The sequence below is a fragment of the Notamacropus eugenii genome, chromosome 2 (genome assembly GCF_028372415.1).
Source record: "Notamacropus eugenii isolate mMacEug1 chromosome 2, mMacEug1.pri_v2, whole genome shotgun sequence".
Taxonomy (NCBI): Eukaryota; Metazoa; Chordata; class Mammalia; order Diprotodontia; family Macropodidae; genus Notamacropus; species Notamacropus eugenii.
In genome coordinates, this window is record NC_092873.1 from 379437200 (window position 1) to 379459662 (window position 22463).

General features: G+C 49.0%; 2 protein-coding genes and 1 long non-coding RNA gene across 6 annotated transcripts; 2 read left to right on the forward strand and 1 right to left on the reverse strand.

Moving 5' to 3' along the window:
• Positions 1–1782: 1782 nt before the first annotated feature.
• FDPS (farnesyl diphosphate synthase) lies at positions 1783–11238 on the forward strand. 2 transcript variants are annotated; one of them, XM_072637810.1, is made up of 11 exons: positions 1918–1963; positions 3351–3567; positions 3691–3829; positions 6455–6595; positions 7992–8072; positions 8280–8402; positions 9264–9352; positions 9482–9554; positions 10074–10151; positions 10243–10377; positions 10944–11238. In XM_072637810.1, the coding sequence occupies exons 2-11, from the start codon at positions 3389–3391 to the stop codon at positions 11142–11144; spliced, it is 1239 nt and encodes a 412-aa protein (XP_072493911.1). In that variant the 5' UTR covers positions 1918–1963; positions 3351–3388; the 3' UTR covers positions 11145–11238. The 2 variants fall into 2 exon arrangements, with proteins under 2 accessions (XP_072493912.1, XP_072493911.1); XM_072637811.1 differs by lacking the exon at positions 3351–3567 and having other exon boundaries at positions 1783–1963.
• A 591-nt stretch (positions 11239–11829) lies between these two features.
• On the forward strand, positions 11830–20064 carry RUSC1 (RUN and SH3 domain containing 1). Of its 3 annotated transcripts, XM_072637787.1 has the most exons (11): positions 11830–11916; positions 12806–14324; positions 14678–15082; positions 16130–16228; positions 16409–16485; positions 16670–16844; positions 17069–17174; positions 17571–17617; positions 18015–18546; positions 19138–19266; positions 19346–20064. In XM_072637787.1, exons 2-11 carry the CDS (start codon positions 12893–12895, stop codon positions 19512–19514), a joined length of 3171 nt encoding a protein of 1056 aa, XP_072493888.1. In that variant the 5' UTR covers positions 11830–11916; positions 12806–12892; the 3' UTR covers positions 19515–20064. The 3 variants fall into 3 exon arrangements, with proteins under 3 accessions (XP_072493888.1, XP_072493889.1, XP_072493890.1); XM_072637788.1 differs by lacking the exon at positions 14678–15082; XM_072637789.1 differs by lacking the exons at positions 11830–11916; positions 12806–14324; positions 14678–15082 and adding an exon at positions 15191–15427.
• On the reverse strand, positions 13225–15224 carry LOC140522408 (uncharacterized). The gene is made up of 2 exons (XR_011973331.1): positions 15106–15224; positions 13225–13537 (listed from the first exon to the last, which is right to left on the reverse strand). It is a non-coding gene; the product is annotated as an uncharacterized lncRNA (long non-coding RNA).
• Positions 20065–22463: the final 2399 nt, after the last annotated feature.

The window sequence follows — 22463 nt, forward strand, 5'->3', positions numbered from 1 at the left end:
ACATAGTTATTGATATAGTTTTCTCTATTAGACTGTGAGTGAATCTTCCTGATCTGTATACCTCACTGTTGAGGTCAGAGTTGGGAGAGCTCAGTTCAGGTGTGAAAGAATTCACTTACACGTCTTTCTCTTAACCAAGGGGAGCTTTATTGCTGCAAAAAGCAGTGGGCTAGCCCTGGAAGAAGGACTAGCGATTTACAGTGACTTGGAAGAGGGACTTGTTTTTATAAGGACAGGATAAGGAAGACAGGAAATTTTATGACCCAGAATGAGAGAGACAAGAAATGCTGTGGTCCAGGATAAGGGGAAGTTTGATGGTATTTCAAGATGAGGGGAAGAGACTTTAGGACACCCCCAAGTTCAGGAGGAGCTTCATAAGGTAACAGAAAAACAGCGCTTAATATTATGCTTAACCCTTTAGGGTACTGTATTCTGTATCCACATCATTACCATGATGACTCCAGAGGAGAAAGTGAAGCCGGTGACTTTGCACAATTTTCCCTCACTTAAATCCAATTCACTCCAGCAACAAAAGACTGAGTTCCTTGAGAGTAGAGATTTTTTTTATCTTTCTTGGCCCCCCCAGGGTTTAGCACGGTACTTAATACTAAGCATGTGCTTAATACATGTTTACTGGTTCAATGATGAAAGACTGTCATATTAAAAGATTTGATTTTTTTTCCCATAGAGAACTAGGAGCAATAGGAGGAAAATATAGACAGATAGATTTAAGCTCAGTGAAATGGTGCATTTCTTCATAATTAATTAGTTACCCCAAATTGGAATGGGGCGCCTTCATTGTTCATGGGTTCTCTCTCACTAAAGGTCAGCAAGCAAAGTCTGGATAGCCATCCCTCAGGTATGTTTAATTCTATTTAAGTCTAGAATACGGCCTCCCAGACCCTGGTCAACACTCAGGTTCTGCAAGCTGGTCAATTTTAGCCTAGCGAAGAGATAGAGAGAGAAGCTAACAGCTGACTGAAGCACTGAAGGGTTGTCAGCTGGAAAGGGGGTGAAGTGTATCTTGTTTAAGCCCTAGGGAACGTAACGTGGAGAAGAAAGTGCAATCAGGCTTAAGCTTAATTTGCTGAAAAACTTCCTTTATAATCAGAGCAGTTCAAAAGCGAGCTGCGGCTCTCCACCATGCTGGGAGCCTCTCGGGGACTCTGCAGAGATCATGGGCTGAAAAGGCTCCGAGGTCCTTCGCAGCCCCGAGCCCGACCCTCAGGGACGCTGGAAAAGCCCGGGGAATGGGACGATCTCTGAGAGCTCAGGAACAAGGAGGGGGCCCAGAGAGAGGTATTTTGTACGACTTCCAAGAGCTGGCAGGGAGTCGGGTGGGAGGCAGAGAGTTGGGGGGAGAGGGTGCTGACTGGGAAACTGAGCCACAGAACCGGGCTGGGGCTTCAGGCAGCCCCGGCTTTCCAGACCACGTGCTGAGTGGCCTTTCTCAGCCTCCGTCTCTGCATCTGTGAGATGAGGTCGAAGGATCGCACACCCGTTGAGATGTTCCCAGCCGGAGAAGCACTGGCAGACATTCAGGGCAGGGAACCAAACCATCCACAGAGCTGGGTGAAAGGACCTGGCAGAGGGGCGGGCGTAAGATGAGGACATTTAATACTTCACCCCAGCCTAGGCCCACCCCCGCGGAAGTGCGTCGCCCCCATTGGCCGCTCGTCCCAAGGCTCCATCCTCATACGAGGCGGAGTGGCCAATCAAAGCAAGGATCCAACGGACGACTCTGTCTAACCCAGATCGAGTGGTCCTGGGGCCCCGCCCCATGGGACTCTGGACCTCTGGGAGTTGTGGTCCATCGTCCGAGCCTGTGGTGTGCTGCCGAGGGGAGAGGGAACTACTCGCCCCAGGAAGCTGTGCGTGGCTTCGAACTCGCTTTATAGGAACAGCGCTCCTCCTTACTCTCCGCCACCCTCCGGAGAAGGCTGTGACTCGGTCCGGCTGCCAGGTGAGTGAATTCGGGACTGTGGGATCTAGAGAGCCTGGTGGCTTCGTATCTAGACTCCGCGCGCCCCCGCCGGCTAGTGGAAGCTGGGGATTCTCAGCTTCCGTGGAAATCCTTGCTAGGGCGAGTCCGAGGGCGCTCACCACCTCTGGGGCCAGTGTGAGCCTTTTCGGAGCCCACGTGTAGAGACAGACCTTCGCTGGGCAGTGCCCATTTAAAGGGCTAGTGCGTGCCCCCTCGGAGCCCACCTGTAAGGCAGGTGTGACCCACCCACTGTATTGTGTGTGCTCCTTAGGTAACCACCTGTGTCACATATATATTTTCTCGTGATGTCCACCTTTATTTTCGTTTGTCGCCGGAAACACCTTGTCTGGCTTCTCGAAGCCCTTGGCTCTGTCCCATCCCCACTGCCACCAGGGCTGCCTTCTGCACTTTCGCAGAGGGCCGTCACTGTGCCCCTCAGCCCAAGTGCTGTTCCTCAGAGAACTCTCTGGGACCACCTGTGCCCCTCACAGGCCATCCACCACCTCGCATCCCTTAAATAACCCCCAGAGAGTTATTAAATAATTAAGAGAATTATTAAATAATCCCCTGGAGAGTTACCTGCAGTCTTTAGGACTCTCCGAGACCTTCCAGGCTCTTTCTAGGTCTCTTACAGTGTTCTCTCCATGTACTAGCGCATCTTGTACATCCATCTCCATTCCAAGTCATTTCTGCTTTTCCCCCCCATAGGTGCCTCTGTGTATCTCATCCTTACCTACATGTATGGTCTTTGCCTCTCTCCCCCATCCCTTGCCTAGAGCATAACTCCTTCAACCAGTACCACACCAGTGACTTCCCATCATCCATCTCCTGCACTTCTCCACTTTCAGAAAGTGAATCAAAGCCCGCTTTCCAGGAGATTTGTCCTGGTAAACCCTACCTAACGTCGATCAGCCATTTTTGCCATGAAAAAAAGTACTGGTCAGGGGTTTGATTCTAATTCTAGTTCTGACATAGACTCCAAACATTGCCCCTTCTGGGCTTTAGTTTTGTCACTGGGCATGAGATGAGATGAGATGATCATCCAATTTTAAGAATTTAAGATTCTCTGTTTTGTGCCACACACTCCCTTCTACCATACACATTTACAACCTAAGGATCTGCTACAGTCATTTCTTGTAGTCATGTCCTGTCTCCCCAACTAGTCTGTAAGTAACATCTCAACAACATGTCTTTCCAAATATTCCATGTCTTTTCCCGCCTCCTCTATCTATACCCCTTCCCCACCAAGGGGGATAGAACTGGCTGTCTAATTGAACAGCAACTTAAAGCGTGAAAAAAGTAGGGTGGGAAATGGACTGGGGGAGTTGCCACTGTGCATCTGCCTCCAGTCCTTGCCCCTCTGCAGGGAGTACCTGGTGCCCCCCTCTCCCTGCTAACCCTACGATGCCCCCAGCCCGCTGGCTGAGATCGGCAGGTGCCCTCTTGCTGCCAGTCTCCCGCTGGGTACCCTGGGAAAGGCAGCTGGGTCCCCCATGGCAACCCTCTCTGGCAAATGGGGGCCCAGCCTGGGGGGTCCAGCACAGTGCTCGCCACTGGTGCCAATCTTGGAAAGAGGAACCTCGGTGAGTGTACGTGTGTGCATATTTGGGACTTAGGGGACAGGGCTGGGGGTGGGTCTAGTGAACCATCACTTAGGCTTATGACTCTCCTCGGTATTTCCCCAACCCTAACCCTTCTCCCTGTAGAATGAATGGAGATCAGAAATCAGTTTATGTCCAAGAGAAGCAAGACTTCGTCCAGCATTTCTCCCAAATTGTAAAGATCCTGACAGAAGATGGGATGGGACATCCTGAGGTGGGAGATGCCATAGCCAGGCTCAAGGAGGTGAGACACTGGATATGGCTTTGAGGGTAGAGTCTGGAATGAGCCCCAAGGAATTTGGAAGAGAAGCTGGGGAGGAAGGGATGTAAATCACTCATTCTCATATATTAAAATATCGTGTGTTCGTAGCCCCCTCTTAGCTGCTGGAGGATAAGATGTCTTGTGTTTAATAGTATTAACCCATATTTAGATAATGCAAAATTATACACAAAAGCAACCAAAAAATCCTAACCCAGTCCCTGTCCTATTGGAAATACAGCATATATACAAAGCAATTTGACTAGAGAGTTCAGGAAAGGCTTTGAGGAGGAGGTGGTACCTGAGTTGAGCCTTAAAGTCAGAGCTTGAGGAATTACTAGTGAGGATTCACAGACCTGGGAGATGAGAGTTCTGATTGTCCAGCACACATAGTAATAGCACATACAGTATGTGAAGGAGAATCATGTGAAATAATAATTTTGGAAAGGTAAAATAGGACCAGATTGTGGAGGGTTTTAAATATCAGGCTGAGGAATTTGTATTTTACTGTAGGGACAACAGGAAATCACAGAAAGGTTTTGAACAAGGGAACAAGGATCTCTGCTGTAGGAAGATTATGTTCATAACTGTAGGAAGGATGAACTGGAAAGGGGAGAAAGTAGGGAGAGAGAAACAAATTAGAAGCCTATAAGTTAGGTCAAAGATTTAGGACCTGAATAAGAGTGTTAGCCCTCTCAGGGAAGGTGTGAAGGCAGACAAAAACTGACTACTGAGTGTATATATAGGGTGTGGGGAAAACAGTCTAGGATGGTTCTAAGATTACTGTTCTGGGTGATTAGGCAGTGGTCCATAATGAGAAATTCAAATCAGTTCTACTTTGTAATTGAATTGATTTCATATTGTAATAGATTCTATATCTAGCTAAGTCCTATTTCCATGTCCTTTAGTTAAATTCAGGAATTCAGTTGTCCCCTTTGGGTTAGTTTAAAAGTTGGCCTGACCATTGTTATTGTTCATGTTTCAGTTATGTCTGACCCTTCATGACCCGGTTTGGAGTTTTCTAGGCAAAGATACTGGAGTGGTTCAACATTTCCTTCTCAACCTCATTTTATAGATAGGGAAACTGAGGCAAACAGGGTTAAGTGACTTCTCCTGGGTAACACAGCTAGTAAGTGTCTGAGGACAGATTTGAACTCACAATGATGAGTGTTTCTGATTCCAGTCCAGAAACTAGCTCTAAGAGACATTGTCCTTGAACCATTAAGGAAAACCGTTAACTTCCTAATGAACCTTTTTAGTTACCAGTGAATCTGCTACCTCAGGTCCACTGACAAGGTCTACAATGTGCAGATGGATCCCATAAACCAGTCAGCATTCCTTAATGACCAAGGGAAGTGGTCACTGTGGGTATTAGCCCACTCTCCTTGATGTAACCAGTCATGTTGTCCTTACCCCCATGATGTTGTCTACCCTGTAACCAATCACATTGTCTTCCCCATGTACCCAACTCTGTCCTTTGTTCTGTGCCTCCCTAAAAACTGGGTCCTAGCTTTGCTGAGGAAGCTAAGAACCTATTTATTGATAAATTCAGGCTTTATCAATAAATTGAATGTGCTCGCAACTCTTGAATTTTCAGAAGTAACAACAGGAAGACTTCTCCCAGGTGAGATAGTGTGCAGACATTTAGGGAATAAGGCATGTCTTTTCCCCCTGGAGCTGAAAAATCAAGCAAGCAAGTATTACTTATTAAGCAGTTACTAGGTTCCAAGCATCGTGCTAAACATGGAGTGTATAAAGAAAAAGCAAGAATACCTGCTCCTAAGGAGCGTACCTTCTAATGGGAAAGATACGTACATACATATATGCACACATACATACACACATATATATAATACACATACAGAGTAAGTGGAAAATAACTTTAGAGGGGGAGTTATTAGAAGCACAGGAGACAAGGCCTTCTGCAGTAAGTGACATTTGAGTTTTGATGGAAGCCAGGGATTCTGAGAGATGGTGGTGGGGAAGGAAATCCATTCTAGACATGAAGATAGCCAGTACAAAGACAGTGAGGTTTCACACTCGGGAGATTGGAAGCATAGAAGTGCCCTCCATAGGAATAGGGAGGATAGGAGAAGGCAAGAGTTTTCAGGAAATGACAAGTTCTGTTTTGGATATGTTGAGTTTGAAGAGTATATGGAAAATCCAGCTCGGAGTGTAGTAGGCAGTTGGTGATGTAGACCTGGAGTAACGGCTAGAGCACTTATATAGTTACACTGTGCCAGGTACTTTGCCAATATCTCATTTGATTTTCATAACAATCCTGGGAAGTAGGTGCTTTAGTATTCCTATTTTACAGTTGAGGAAACTGAGGCAAACAGCTCGAGTGACTTGTCCAAGTGACTAGTCACACAACAAGTAAATGTCTGAGGCTGAATTTGAACTCAGGACTTTTTTGACTCCACACCCAGTGTTCTCTTTACTGTGCAACAGCTTGACCAAGAGACTAAGCAGAATAGATAGATCTGAATTTCATCTGCAACCTTGTTAAGGAGTGATGAGTAGGAATCTTGTGAGGGGGTAAGGGATAAGCCATAACACTCAATGTTTTTTCCTCCTAACTTTACCTCTCCCAATCCTTCACCCTTGCAGGTCCTAGAGTACAATGTCCTTGGGGGAAAATACAACCGAGGCTTGTCTGTGCTCATGGTATTCCGGGAGCTGGTGGAACCCCGGAAGCAGGATGCTGACAGTCTACAGAGAGCACTAGCAGTGGGCTGGTGTGTGGAGCTGGTGAGATTCACAGGGTAGTGAAGTATCTCAGAGAAGGAGTTGGGTGAGAGATTGAGAGAAACTCTGAGGCTCCAGAGTGAGATATCTCTGGAATGGGTGGGTAGAGGGAGATAAGTGTGGTGGAAGGAGATTTAAATCTATTCCTGAAAGTTTATTTTGGGGTACATTTGGTGTTTCTGCATTTATAGGGTATGTAGTTTGTGGGATCTAAACTTTCTAGCTGAAAAACATGGTTAAAATTTTTTTTGTATTAGAGGGAAATTAAGGAGTACTGGCCTTCTGAAAAAACCTCTCTTCCTAATTCCCAAACTAGAAAATTTTTCATTTTTAGATTTTCAAAATTAGCAACAAAAATCCTCTTACTGAGAGTAAATATCCCTACTACATGACATTCCTTTTTTTATGTATATACTTATTTATAGTTTTCAGTATTCACTTCCATAAGATTTTGAGTTTTAAATTTTCTCCCCCTTCCTCTTCTTCACCCCTCCCCAAGACAGCATGCAATCTGATATATGCTGTACTTATACATTCATATTATACATGTTTTCACATTAGTCATGATGTACATAAGAATTAGAACTATTAAGAGGAACCACAAGAAAGAAGAAACAGAACAAAACAACAAAAGAAAAGGAGAGCAAATAGTATTCTTCTATCTGCATTCAGACACCCTAGTTCTTTCTCTGGATGTGGATGGCATTTTCCATCAGGAGTCTTTTGGAGTTGTCTTAGGTTCCTTGTGTTGCTGAGAAGAGCTAAGTCTATCAAAGTCAATCATCACACAACGTAGCTGTTACTGTGTACAGTGTTCTCCTGGTTCTGCTCATTTCATTCAGCATCAGTTCATATAAGTCTTCCCAGGTTTTTCAGAAGTCCTCCTGCTCGTCATTTCTTAGAGGGCAATAGTATTCCATTACATTCATATACCACAGCTTGTGCAGCCATTCCCCAACTGATGGACATGCCCTCAATTTCCAGTTCTTTGCCATCACAAAAAAGCTGCTATAATAGGTAACATTTCTTAAAGCTTATTTTTAGAGTTTTATGCTTTGATGAACATTTTTAAATACTGACAAAAGGTTTAAATCTATGTTCCCTATCTTGGGCTCTCTGTAGTCCTAAGTGCCAAAAGATCATTTGATCTTCTTGCAAGTATGTAAGGTTGCTTAACAAGAGTCTCACTACACAGACCAAAGATTTTAAAGCATTAAATAGGGATCTCACAATGGAGAAACAAGAAGGAATTTCTTTTAGACCCACTGAGGACTGGGAATATTAGGCCTGCTTGACACAGCTTGCTGGGAAAGGCCTGGGACGAGATAAATCACACCATTCTGGGCTTTGTCTGGTGGGATGGAGGAGCCTTATCATATTTTCTGCTTCTCTCCTCTAGCTCCAGGCTTTCTTCCTAGTAACAGATGACATCATGGATGCTTCTCTTACCCGCCGGGGACAGCCATGCTGGTATAAGAAGGTAAATATGTCCTGGAGATGCCCCGGGGAGAAGAGCAGCAGGAGCCAGGGAGTTGGAACTGAGCATGTAGAGATTAGGTTTGTTAATGGATATGCTGGAGAAATGGTTGAGATGTCAATGCAACCTCTGGTTTCATGCCTTGGGTATTAAGGTTGTCAGGGTCTGCTGGGTCAGAGACCAATCCTCTTACTTTTTCCCTTGATGCAGCCTGGCATTGGCTTGGATGCTATCAATGATGCCATGTTGTTAGAATCCTGTATCTACCGCCTGCTGAAGCATTACTGCCATGGGAAGCCCTATTACCTGAACCTCATCGAACTCTTCCTACAGGTAAGGCAGGCAGTGGGTACCATTGACTTTAGAGTCAGAAGGACTGGGTTCTGGTGCTGGCCCCCAGGCATTCTTCTTTTTGGGTCTCAGTTTTCTCTTGTGCAAGAAGAAGGAATGATCTTCAAGGATCCTTCCACATCCAAATCATCAGAATGGACTGAGACTCCTCTCAAATCCCCTTAAGTAATTCCAGTGTTCCCACCATGGCACAGGCATGGCCATCTTTGAGGCTTGGATGCTTGATTCTGGGCAAACAAAATCCTTTTCTCAACCTCCCTGAGTAATTTTCCCAAGGTTGTATTAAAAATTAATCCCAGGCTAACCTTAAAGGTAAAAAGATATCACGGAAGAGCAGAATGATATGTGGAGGAGAGTTAGGGAGTAGCGCAAATTGTTTCCCTGTTCTGGTAACATTCAGGGGTGGGGGGGGTCTGGTTAATCCAATTCCATCCATCCTATAATTAGGATGATAGGATTCATCCACAGACAGCATGAAAAGACAGTGGAAAGACTGCTGGACTTGAAGCCTGGAAACCAGGGTTTGATTCCTGTGCTCCTGAGTTGCCTTTTTCTTTTCTGTAAAATGGAAAAGATAATATTTGTCCACATGTCCATTTCATAGAGTACAGTAAAAATATGAGCTATTAGAGGATTGGAGATCTTTCAAGTACCAGTTGGAGGAATCATTATCACCTCCCCATTCTAGCTACCAAGTAAACCAGTTTACCCCCACCCCAACACACACACACACACACACACACACACACACCTTTGCGGCTTGTAATGGGGCTTCAGTTCATTTACTCTGAGCCATTCACAGAGCTCTTCTTTGATGGATTTCTGTCTGTTTCTCCTCTGTAGTGCACTTACCAGACTGAGATTGGCCAAACACTTGATCTCATCACAGCCCCTCAGGACAAGGTTGATCTTACCAGATTCACTGAGCAGAGGTGAGGGGTTGGTGAGGATCGAGTCTGGGATGGCTGGCTGGCTGGGTATGTGGGTGCAGCCAGGGGATGATGTTTGCCTTTCTGAAAGTTCCTTTCTCCCTATTCCTCCATCTTCTTCCCCTTGCCTAGATATAAGACTATTGTCAAATACAAGACGGCTTTCTACTCCTTCTACTTACCATTTGCTGCTGCTATGTACATGGTGAGTAACAGTGAATGGGTGGTATTGTTGGCATCAACACTTGTGGGTACCTTATCCAAATTAAGGAGAAGGGCCTGGGGAGAGTGAGATCAGTTGTTCCTTCAGGAAAGGTGGTCAACACAAGAAAATTTTAGTCTAGTTCAATAAACACTTACTAAGTCCCTCTTAGTACAGTACATTGTGCTGGAATCTAGGCGTACCACAATGAAATAGTTCTTGAAGAGGCAAGCAGAGAGCTCAGAATCTAGTAGTGAACTGGTGTGCCTGTGTCTTTAAGAGGTCACCTAGGTCACCCAGGACACCCTCAAAAGACAGGAAACTGAGGAAGGATAAGGGATAAGCAAAAACGAAACCGTTATTGTCCTCAAGGAATTCCTAATCTAATGGGTTGGGGGTTAGGAGTCACAATCCTGGAGCTCCCATGAAGACGAACCCCAAACTGCTGGATTCAGTCAGAAGTAAGAACCTTTCAACTTTGGAGATGAGGATTTCTTAGCCCAGTTTCTGTTCTCCCTACAGGCAGGCATAGATGGGGAGAAAGAACACACCAATGCCAAGAGCATCCTTCTGGAGATGGGGGAATTTTTTCAAATTCAGGTATGAAGGCACCAGGCTCAGACATGAAACAATCAAGTGATCTCTCTGCCTTCCCCAGGTGCACCTTTGATTTTCTTATCTTCCCACTCAGGATGATTACCTTGACCTTTTTGGTGACCCCAGTGTGACTGGCAAGATTGGTACTGACATCCAGGACAACAAATGCAGCTGGCTGGTGGTGAAATGCCTTCAGCTGGCATCATCTGAGCAAAGAAAAACGTTGGAGGTGTCTAGGGGAAGGGGGTAGGGTGGAGGGAAGGATTCTAATCCAGGCTCTTCCCTCTGGGATCCTGAGAAGAGACACACAAATGGAAGGGCAGGAGAAAACTCTGTCTGGATTTGGAAGTTCACCATTGAATGCTGAAGGGACATCTAGAATTGAGAGGTCTTCTGTGTGTGTGTAGGGCTTTGATTAGGTGGGACAATGACTGTAAAAGGAAGAAATGTATGATACTATGGGTGTCTTACCCTCTACCAGAAAGTAAACAACAAAAATAGGGAGTATGTCCTTCCTAAACTTTGTATAGACCTGGGATATGTAGCTTAGCACAGTACTGTAAATACTTAATGTTGAGTGAATGCCTAGATAATACGTTGGTGGAGTGGAGATGCAGGGAGAGGTCTTTGGGAGGGAATCCTGAGGTGTAGGTACTGGGAATTCTAGAGGAGAGGGCTGGCAGAAATGAGTAGACTATTGGTGGGTGCTGGGTAGGAATTCAGCAAAGGGATAGGGCCATGCAGGTCCACACTCCCTCTTTAACTCTTCTCTCCTTACCCTTTCCCAAATTCCAGGAGAATTATGGACAGAAAGATCCAGAGAAGGTTGCTAAAGTAAAGGAACTGTATGAGAAACTTGAATTGCCTGCTCATTTCACCAAGTTTGAAGAAGAAAGTTACAGTAGATTGATGGGGCTTATTGAGAAGCATTCATCCCCCCTCCCCTCATCTATCTTCTTGGAAATGGCAAAGAAGATCTACAAACGTCAGAAGTGACCAACGAGTTGGCCATGGGGAGAGGGGCTGGGGAGGGCAGGGTACCTTGTGTGGAGTTGGGAAAGGATATACTCAATAAATTATGGCTCTTTTACTCCAGTGTGTCTCTATTTGTCAACCTTCTCCCTTACTACACAACACAACATAAAGCTGAGAAATCTAACCTTGAAACGAAGAAGCTGGGCATATAATTTAACTGCTCAAAGTTTCCCCCTACCCCACCAAGTCTTGAAGAGTATAACCTTGGAGAAAAAGGGAATTTGCTTACTGGAGATCCCTTACAGTTGAAATCACAGGTCCAGCGCCCCCAAATACTGCTCAGCTTTCTGGGGAGGCTTCCCTATTGGTTGGAAAAGACCTAGACGTGCTGTGGGGAGAGGGCTCCCTCGGGCTGGGTACCCAAGTGCAGGTTTTCCTCCTCTTGCTTCACCTTTGAATCCCTGGTCTCTGCCGCATCGGAGATGCTCTAGAATTTAGCGTGGACTGACTTGCTAGGCTTGCCCAACCTCCGTCACTCCCAGCAAGAGTGTCTGGAGATGGCATTTCCAGCTTTTTAACCCAGGCTAAAGCTTGGGAACCGCTACCGTACGCGCCTCGGGGGCGTGGCCTAAGGGAAGCCCCGCCCCTGCGCGTAGGTGCGCAGAGGCGCAGGGAGGACTAACCTAGGGCTCCGCCCTCTCCCCACCCGGTACTGCGGGGCGGGGGCCGAAGCCCGAAGCGGGGAGGCAGCCGGGTGGGGAGGGGGGGAGGCGGCGGCTGCTGGAGGACGCAGGTGAGGAGGGGACCGGTGAGTTGGGGGAGGGGAGAGGAGGGGCACATGGACGAGGGGATCTCACCGGCTAGGATGGAAGCAAAAAGGAACAGAGAGATGGGGTGAGAATGGGGATGGACTACAGACAGACCCCTGGTTTGAGGGTGGGGCACGGATGAATGGACGGAACCACCGATCTGGGAGCCGGACTGAACCCAGGGTGGGACGAGCACGGATAGAGACTGAGGGACGGAGGCTGAGAAAGGGGCAGCAGCGGGCGAATAAGCGGACCGAGGGTCCCTGGAAGTCCGTTGGATGGCCTTGGGAGGACACCGGGGACAGGCGGGGTGCGGATGGACTTAAGGTTACCTATCCCCCTTTTCCCTTTCTTGGTTAACCCTCCGTGTGCTGCTTGCGGCAGAAGCATCTTGGGGCGGGGCTGCCTCCCTCCCCATTTAGCGTAGACTGGAGCTTGGGGGAAGGCGGGGCGGGGCCAGGCTTAGGCCCAGGCTCTGGGTGCTGCAGAGCCCGGCACCGCCCTGGGTGGTTGGCTGTTAGCCCCCAGATCCATCCTCTCTCAAGGCAACGCCCACCTCCCTTCCCAGAGGATGGGAGATGGGGATGGGGGGAGCGGGTAAGGTATCCAGGGCGCAGCCGCATTCTCCTTAGGAATTAAAAGGACAGGGGGGATGTCCAGTCAGACCGGTCTCCACCCAGTAAGCACTGCAGTTCTAATTAATGGCTATTCGAGGCTAATTTGATTTCAACGATCTCTCCTTTAACCTCTCAGTCTCGAGACGACTAGGGTTCACCCTAGTGTCTTCCCAGCCCGTGCTTCTCACCTTGGAAAAAAATGCTGGTTCTTGTTTTACTGAACTTTTTGTCTCTGTTTTCTTTCACCGTCTTTCAGGTCTCCAGAGCCGCAGTCAGGTCAATCTGAAGGGCTGGGAGAACCTTGTTTTCTCTTCTAAGGACTTCACCATCCTTCCGTGGCACCATGCTTTCCCCGCAACGAGCCTTGCTCTGTAACCTTAATCACATCCATCTTCAGCATGTCTCTCTAGGCCTGCATCTGTCCCGACGTCCAGAGCTCAGGGAAGGGCCCCTGAGCACTCCCCCCCCTCCTGGAGACACAGGGGGCAAGGAGAGTGGAGTACCTTGTAGTGGGACCTTGGTGGATGCCAACTCCAACAGCCCTGCAGTTCCCTGCCGTTGCTGCCGGGAGCATGGTCCAGAACTGGAAAATCATCAAGGGGAAACAGAGGAGGAAGAAGGAGTGGCATCCCCCTCAGACCCTGGCTGCTCATCTTCACTCAGCACCTGTTCAGACCTCACTCCTGATGAATCTCCTGTCTCTGTTTATTCCCGGGACTTCCCTCCAGAAGAGGAAACTCATCCTCAGCCTAGCATTATTCCTTTGGATGAAGGCTCTCCTCTGACCACAGGAGGTCCTGACTGTAGCCCAGACAGCTTCTGCTGCTCCCCAGATTCTTGCTCTGGAGCCTCTTCTCCTTCTGTCACTGGTCTAGACTCCAACTGCAATGCTTTGCCCACCTTCCAGGACCAGCACTCCTCAGTAGTGGGTGAAGAGGGAAAGGGAAGAGAACAGGGTCTCCTTAGCACTAAACTCCTTGAACAGGCCCTGGAGACAGACAATGGGAAAACTGAAGCTGGTGGGAAAACTGAATCCAGTTGGAAAATCATTAACAGTTGTAAAATTGACTCTGTTAACTCTGACTCTGGCTGGAAAACTGACCCTGAAAATAATGACCCTGGCTGGCAACTCAATGGCAATTCAGATTCTACCTGGAAAACTAGTACTGAGAATACTGACTCCACCTGGAAACTCACTGAGAATACTGATTCTAGCTGGAAAATTGGTCCTGGATACAATGATTCTTCTTGGAAAACTAGCACTGAGAATACCGACCCTAGCTGGAAAACTAATGCTGGGAAAATTGAAGGTGACGTCAGTGGGGAACCTGTGCCCCACCGGACAATCACATCCTTTCATGAGCTGGCCCAGAAGCGAAAACGGGGCTCAGGGCTTCTCCTCCCCCCACAGGCTAAGAAGGACAGGAGTGACTGGTTAATCATCTTCTCTCCGGACACAGAACTGCCTCCCAGTGGGGCTCTGAATGGCTCCCCTGCCCCTCCCCGGGAGGTCACCACCTTCAAGGAGCTTCGCTCCCGTAGCCGGGCCCCACCCCCCCCAGTTCCACCCCGGGACCCCCCAGCCGGCTGGGCCTTGGTCCCACCGAGGCCTCCACCTCCACCAGTCCCACCCCGAAGGAAGAAGACCCGCTTAGGGCTACAGCCCATAGCTGAAGGAAGATCTGGGGATGTTAGACCTGGCAGCCCAGTGACCGCTGACGATGTTCCGGTAGGGAAGGAACCAGCCCAGCCCAGGGAGCCCCCTGACATAGAGGGTAAGGGGGTTCCCAGCTTGGGGGTGGGCAGGTGGGGCGAGGCTGGTTGGGAAGGGCCTGGATGTGGGGGGGGGGCAGATCTGACCTGAGCCCCTTCCATCTCGGAGTTTCTGGAACCTCTCCTTCATGTGCTGCCCCATTGTCTCCTCCCCCACCCCAACTTTTTCCTCCCTATCCCCCCTCCCCTTTACCGGGGCCTGGGGAGAGCTCTGGGAAAGGGGAGTAGGGGTGGTGTCCTAAGGGGAGTGGGACTAATTTTCTGCTCCCCTCTTTCTCCTTGCCCCTCCTCGCCTGGCTGCCCGTCCCGCTGCCCCCACCCTACCCCGCACCCGCTCTGTCCCCTCCGCCTGTAGCTGGCCCCCTCCTCCTCCCTCGGCCCTTGGTTTTTCGGTTCTCGGCCGATGGTCGTCCCCTCTTGGAGGGCGCGGGAGCGGGGGGAGGCGGCTCCCTGCTCTTGGCCCCACTGGCTGGGTGGCCTGGCCCGGGGCTGCGACTGCTCGGGGGGGCTAGCCCCACGGAGGAGCAGCTGCTGCCGGTCCGCCTGTCGCCCGTAGGGGCTTATTCGCCCCCGGCCCGGGGGGCCCTGCCCTGCCTGGCCAGCCCCGAGCTGGCGCTGCTGCTGTCCCCGCTCTTCCCCAGAAGCAGCACCTTCCCCTCCGCGGCTCCCCCACCCCGCCAGGTAGCCGCCCCCCTGCCGCCACCGCCACTGTCGAAGGCCCCGCGCAGACCCAGGAGTCCGCCACCGCCGCCCAGGCAACGTAAGACTGACTGTGTCCCTCACCTGGCCACGCCCTGAACACCTGGCCACGCCCCCGCAGAGTCTGGGATGCTCTGGGTCCCCTGGGTGTGCGGTCCTTCCCTACCGTGGTAATCTCTGGGTTTACGGCCGGGGCTCTGGACCTACCCGGAACCAGGAAAAGGCGCTCCCACACGGGATCCCCAAGAACGCTTTACTAGTCCGGGGGGCCTCCAGTCCCGGTCCACCCCAAACTCCTTGTCCCCTGGGATTCTAGTACCGCTCCTTAGGAATTCATTGGTCCTTGGAGTTCCGGCCTCGCCCCGCTTCACTGCAGGGGGCAGGAAGAACCCACGCTAGCCCATTGGTTTGTGCAAAGGACTCTCGTCTGTCCTTTCCCCGTGGTCTTTCCCGTGGCCGTCCCCTCCCCAGTGAGGGCCAGCACCGTCGCAAGCGAGGGCAGAGGGGAGAAAAGGCGGGTTTGGGTCCTAGGTTTTTCCCTTTCCAGCCTCTCCCCCTCTTCTTGTCTCGTCTCTCCCACCCCTGCTTCTGTCTGTCTGTCTGTCTGTCTTTCTATTGGTCGCGGTTCCTCACGTGCTCTCCACGCCCCGGGCTGGGATGGGGGCGGGGTGCGGAACCGCCCTTCCCCCCGCCCCTCTGTGGTCCTAGGCTCCTCCCTCCCTCCCAGCGGGGGGTAAGCCTGGCTCTGGACTTCCGGGAATAAAGGACGTGGGAGGCCAGACCGGGAACAAGGAAAGACCTTGCAGTCACTCATGGGGTTTGCTAGAATTGAAGGGTGAGGGGTTGAGCCCGTCCTCTGGGGCCGCCCCTCAGGTCCCCTTGTCCTGCTGGCTCTGTAGCTCTGCCCTCCCCGCATTCCCCAACGAGCACTACGAATTGTTTACTGGGGGGCAGCTTAATTCATCTGGAGGGTGATTCCCTTAGCTAGGTTCTTCTGGTTCTATCTGCACTCAGAGCAGGGTCTAGTCAAGGCCATATGCACAGTAATTGCTTAAGAACTGTTCCTTGAATTGAATCTTTTTTCTGCTTGCCCTGCAATCTTCCCCAGTCCGGAGTTCCTGGTCTTTTGCCGGTGTACCTGGGGCCCAATGTCTGTGGATGGCAGAAGCCAAGCAGGGATCTGGCCAGCTGCAAGAGGAGAAGAAAGGTAGTGACCTTGGCTTTTGTCTTGTCCCTTAATGTTGAACTTCTGGCCCCTTCTACCAATGAACTGTCTGTCTCCCAGCCCTTTCCAGCACTGCCCACTTCTCTCTGGGTCCTCCTAGGGAGGGCTGTTCGTTCAGGATGGACAGGCATATCTTTTTTCATACCCTTCTTTTCCTTGAAGGCCTCCTAATTGCAGTTAGCGCCTCAGTGGACAAAATCATCTCCCATTTTGGGGCAGCCAGGAACCTGGTGCAAAAGGTTAGTGGGACTTGAGGAGATGGGAAGGGGCTGGACCACTGTGTCTTTCTGTTAAGACATAGGGGTAGGGAGTTGGAGGGGTGGTCCTACATGGAGCCTGAGCAAGCAGGATTGGGGAAACTCTGGGACTGAGGGGACGCATTGGAAGGTGGGACTTTGATGTTCATTCTTCTTCATTGCCTAGGCCCAGCTGGGGGATAGCCGATTGAGCCCTGATGTGGGACATCTGGTGCTGACCACATTGTGCCCAGCCCTCCATGCCTTGGTGGCCGATGGATTAAAACCATTTAGAAAGGATCTCATCACAGGCCAACGGAGGAGCAATCCTTGGAGTGTAGTGGAAGCATCTGTGAAACCTGGTGAGGTGGGGCAGAGGCTTGCCCGAAGGGCAGGGTGTGCCCTGAGAGAAAGTGGGGCTTTGGAAATAGGAGTTGGAACCTAGAGAGTGTGTGTGTGTGTATGTGTGTGTGTGTGTGTGTGTGTGTGTGTGTGTGTGTGTGTGTGTGTGTGTGTGTGTGTGTGTGTAGGCATTAGTACATAGTCTTACCGAAATGATATCATCTGGTCTGCTCTGTGTCCCCAGGTTCCTGTGCCCACTCCCTGGGAAACTTGCATAATCAGGTCAGCCGACTGACCCCTCTCAGCAGCAGCCGAAGCCGGTTCCATGCCTTCATCCTCGGCCTCCTCAAGTGAGACCCCAACACCTGTCCCAGGGGACTCCTGCTGCTGTGAGGCTCTCCTGAGTACCTTGTATAGGGTGTCCCAAGCAGACCCTAGGAGGTCTTTCCCACCCCGACCTCCCACCCCCTCTCCTACTTTGCCATTGTATCTTATATAGAAGATGGAAGTGGTAAAGACCCCCAGGGGACTTGGGTTAAAGTCCTTGAGAATCTCATACTTTTTGCTGTGTGACCTTGGGGGAGTTACCTCTTTATCTGAATTTCCTCATCTGTAAAAGGAGAGGATCCAAGTAGGTGGTCTCTGAGGTCCCTTCCAGTTCTGTGTGTGACCCTGTGGGCTTATTAGGTCTTTAGTGTGACCCCCAATTCCCTAACTTCTTTCCTCATCTCTGTCTCCCCTTTCAGCACAAAACAGCTGGAGATATGGTTCTCCAACCTCCAAGAGGATACAGGTCAGAGGGCCTGGGGATGGTTTGGGAAAGATGGAAGTAGGGGGAAAGAAAGCATGTGGACTGGTGGGTGGGTACCATCTAGTTGAATGTTTGAGTTGGTTTTTTTTTTCCCAGCGCCTGAATTAGCCCAACAGGGCTCAGTGTATATTTTTTTTAAATAAACGAATGTGAGGACAATGTGTGGGATTGGAAACACAAACCCTAGGAGTCTGGGGGGTCGGCGCTATGTGTTAGTATGTGGCTGGGGCAGGGGTGAGGAAGCTGTGGTTTCAAAGCCACATGTGGCTCTCTAGGCCCTCAGGTTTGCTCCTTTGACTGAATCCGAACTTGACAGAACAAATCCTTTAATTAATCATAGCTGCTTGGATCTAATTCTCCTTCTCTTCTTGTGCTCTAGGCCTCCTGTCCCTACTGTACCTGCCTACTGCCTTCTTTTCACTGGCCCGAGGAGGCTGCCCCTCCCTCTCCACTGAGCTGTTACTTCTGCTCCAACCTCTGTCTGTCCTCACCTTCCACCTGGATCTCCTTTTTGAGCACCACCATCACCTGCCCTTGGGACCTTCCCATCCCCCAACTCCTCCAGGACCACCACCTGCACTACAGCAGACAGTACAGGCTGTGCTCGACTGGGGGGAACGGTTGGCTCAGAGCTTTCGGGGAGGTACAGGCGAGGCCCCCCAAGGTCCCTCTCCATCTAGTGGTTGGTGGGAACAGCTGACCCAGGCTTCCCGGGTATATGCCTCGGGTGGAGCAGAGGGCTTCCCTCTTCCCCGATGGGGTTCCCGGAAACAAGGTGCTCCAACTGAGAGCATGAAGGAGAATCCACCATCAGAGGAAGAACCAGTCCAGGCCAGACGTATGTGGTTGGGGAGACTATTTGGAGTTCCAGCAGGGCCAACGGAGACAGACTGTGGTCCACTAAAGTCCAGGTAATTGGGGCTACAGGTTCCTAATGATCTCCTTAAACTCTTAATGACCTTTAACTCCAGCCATTCCACTTGAAGACCACTCATTGACCCCTAACCATTTCTTCTACCATTTCTATATACAGATAGGTATTTGACACTGACATTAATTAGGTCTGCAAAAATACCACATCTGGCAAAAAAAAAAATTCAGGTTATCAATGTGATAAAAAAGGTCATCTATAGAAAAATGTCACGCGGAATTTTGTCCCCTAAGATGGGATTTAGTTATGAGAACATTGAGTTATAGAACATGATTGATGGGCAACATGCAGGGCATATTGTATGTGCTTCTGATTATGACCCCACAGTGAGAGGTCTGATGTCCTTCCTAGTCCCCATAGTCACCAGGGACCCTAGAAATACCACCATAATGATCCTAAAATCACCTTTCTGACCCTAGTAGGGCTGTTGACCCCTGACCCTATTGAAATGAACATTTGGCCTTTTGATGACCCTTCAACCTTTCCTGTCACACCAAACTTCCAGTTTTTCCTGGAAAGGGGCATGGTGTAGGACATGAGTCCAGTTCCTTAAACCTGGCCACCCTTCCAGGAGACCATCCAGCTGGCTTCCTCCTTCTGTGAGCGTGCTGGCCTTGATGAGAAAGGGTGGCCCCCCTGAGCCAACCTCCCCTCCAGAAGAGCTTGAGGTGCCAGCATCCAGTGAACTCCCAGTACAAAGGTGAGGAGGAAAAGGGAAAGGATAATATTAGAGGCTTCTGGTAGGTCTCGCTCACCCTTATCTCTGTGTATCCTCACAGGGCAGTCCGGGCCCTATGTGATCACGCAGCAGCTGGACCTGATCAACTGAGCTTCCGTCGTGGGGAGGTGCTTCATGTAGTCTCCACTGTGGATGAGGACTGGCTCCGTTGTGGGCGAGATGGGGCTGAGGGTCTTGTGCCTGTGGGTTACACTTCCCTCATCCTCTAGCCTTGGGACCTTTCCCCCTTTCCCCTCTTGTGTATGTGCCACCCCTCCTGTCACCTGGGAATGGAACGGCCCTTTGTCCCCTCATCCTTCCCCTCACGTAAAATGAAGCTTACCAGAGGCATTTTCCCCATCTGTAAAATGGAACTCTCCTTCTTGCCTCACTCGTACTTAATATGGAACTTCCTTTCCTCATACTCCTATCTGTAAATTTCCATCCATCACTGATCTGTAAAGTGGACTTTGTTCTTTTGCCTGATCCCTCTCATATGTAATACGGAAGCTGCATTCTTTTCCCCTCTTCCTATCTGTAAAGTGGAAATTCCTACTTTGTTCTCATCTATGGGTAAACTCTACCAATATACTCGCCCCTATCCTCCTTCCCCCCCCACCCAACTGGATGGAATCTTAATTCTGTACCTACCCCTTCCATGGGCCTGTATTTATTGAGCAATCATGGTGAACTTGTATGCTGTAGCGCTGACCTCATTAGTGGGGGGCCCCTGGAGGCTGCCCTGCTTAAGTCACAGTCCCAATAAAGTATGGGAACTGAGTTTTCTGTTGTCTGCCTTTGGAAAATGGGGCATGTGGGGAACTGAATGCTGCTCAGGTTAGGGGAAGAAGCTACCCCCTTTTGTGTAGTTTTGAGGGATCCACTGGCACTTCCACATCTCTCTCATCCACTCATATATTCCCCAGCATCAATACGTGGCTTATCCAATAGGTAGTAAATGGCAGAAATGGCGTTGGAGCCAGATTCATGGGCTGATGAACCTAGGGCTGGAAGAGATCTTAAAAGTGATCTAGTCAAATTCGTCCCCTTTTCCTGTTCCCCTCCCTCCTCTGCATTTTACAGATGAGGAAACAAGGCCAGGTGAACTAAAGTGATCTGTCCAAGATCACACACCATTAGAGCTGGTGTTTGAATTCCCATCCTCTGATCCCACATCTTTCCTTTGCACCACAGTTCTTTTTTGGCTACTTCCTCAGAGAGGGGGATGCCAGAGTTTTTGTTCCTGGCCTTGGACATGGTACAGAGGGAGAGGGAGGCATCCTGTGAGTGAGAAAGAAGAGGTACTATTAATGTGGCCTGGAAAAAGGTTTGGAGCTGGGTACAGTAAAAATGAAGGGAAAAGCAGCCCCCCTGGATTTGAACTGTCTTGAAGGAAGCCAGGGAACCTAAGACAGAGGTGAAGGGCATAGCCTTCCGGGCATACATGGCAATGGGAGATGGGATGTCAGGGTCAAGGAACTGATAAGTAGATTGGTGTTGCTGGATCACAAAATTTTTGGAAAAATGGGAAGTCTGGAAAGGTAGGGAGGAGCTGCATTATGGAAAGCTTTTTTTTTTTAATTAAATTTTTTTTTGCCTACTCTCTCCTCATTTAAAACACACACACACACACACACACACACACACACACACCAGTTTGTAATGAAGTTAAAAAAAACTCACCCACCTAATTGGCCATGTCCAAAAATGTAGGTCCCATTCTGCATCTTGAGGCATTCCCTCCCTTCATCACTGGCCCTCTGGAGTTATGGTTGCTCATTGCATTGATCAGAGTTCTCAGTCTTTCAGTTATTTGTCTTTACCATATTCTTGCCCTTGCATAAATGGTTACTGGGTTCCTCTGAACCATTCCTTTCATCCTTTGTTAATAGCACAATAGGATTCTCTTATATTCATATGCCATGATATATTGAGCCATTTCCTAGTTGATGCACTCTCCTTATTTTCCTGGTCTTTGCCACTACAAAAAGAGTTGTAAAGATAGATTAATAAATAGGTAATTAGGTGATTGATAGGTTGATAGCTAGATAAAAGATTTATAAAGCCACACTGTGCTGAATGCCTGGGATACTCAAAAAAGTAAGCAATGCATTATCTAGGAACTTATCTACTAATGAGATAAGGCAATACAAAGACAAAAGGGAAAGTTGGGAAAGGAGATGTTTCTGAAGGTAGTATTGTGGCTGTTTCATGGTGCTTTGGGAAGACTGTCTCCATTCAGACTCAGACCACTTGTAATCCAAATATAGGCATTTACTGAAGACTGACACCCTTCAGAAGCAGGCTAGGTTCCAAGAAGAATCTGCAGCTCAGGAAGACAACACAGACAAATTTGTAGTGTAATGATGCTGATTAGACAACAGAAATTGTGAATATTAAAAAGGCAGGAGGGGTTTGTTCAGGGATTAAGTAATGGGGAAGGGTCCCTTCTATGGTTCGGCGATCAAACATACTGCTTGTGCTGCTTTCTGATTGACTAGCCATTGTGGTCTTGTCTAGTCAAGGTGGATAGTTAGGTATGTGGGCCTGTCTTGGGCTAAATGGATGATGTGATTTTGGTTGAGTACAAGGGCATACCTATTTAAACATTGGATCTGAGGGCAGAGGCTAGCTAGAAGCAGTGGCTGAATTGAGTCTGTGGGCAGTGGTTAGCTAGGGGCAGTGGCTGTATTGAGTTTGGAGACCTGCAATGTGGTTAAAACCCAATTGTGTGGTTAAATCAGGACATGTCTTGTTCTGTGGGGCCCATCAGGAATTTGGAATATTGGGGCTGGGAGCAGCTTTATTAGGATTCCATCAGTGTTATGTCAAGTAGGTTGCTCAATTGTTTTACATTTGCGTCCAGCACTCTGTGACCCCATTTGGGTTTCTCTTGGCAAAGATTTTAGAATGATTTGCCATTTCTTTTTCCAGCTTATTTTACAGATGAGGAATTTGAGGCAAACATGGTTAAATGACTTGCCCAGGGTCACACAGCTAGGACATGTCTGAAGCCAGTAAGGGACCAGGCCAAATTTCAAGATGATCAATTGTGTCAAAGTCTGCAAAGAAGTCAAAGAAAAGGGTTGAGAAAAGAGCATTAGATTTGGTATTTAAGAAATCTTTGGTGGCTTTGGAGGGGGCAGTTTCAGTTGAATGATGAAATTAGAAATTAAATT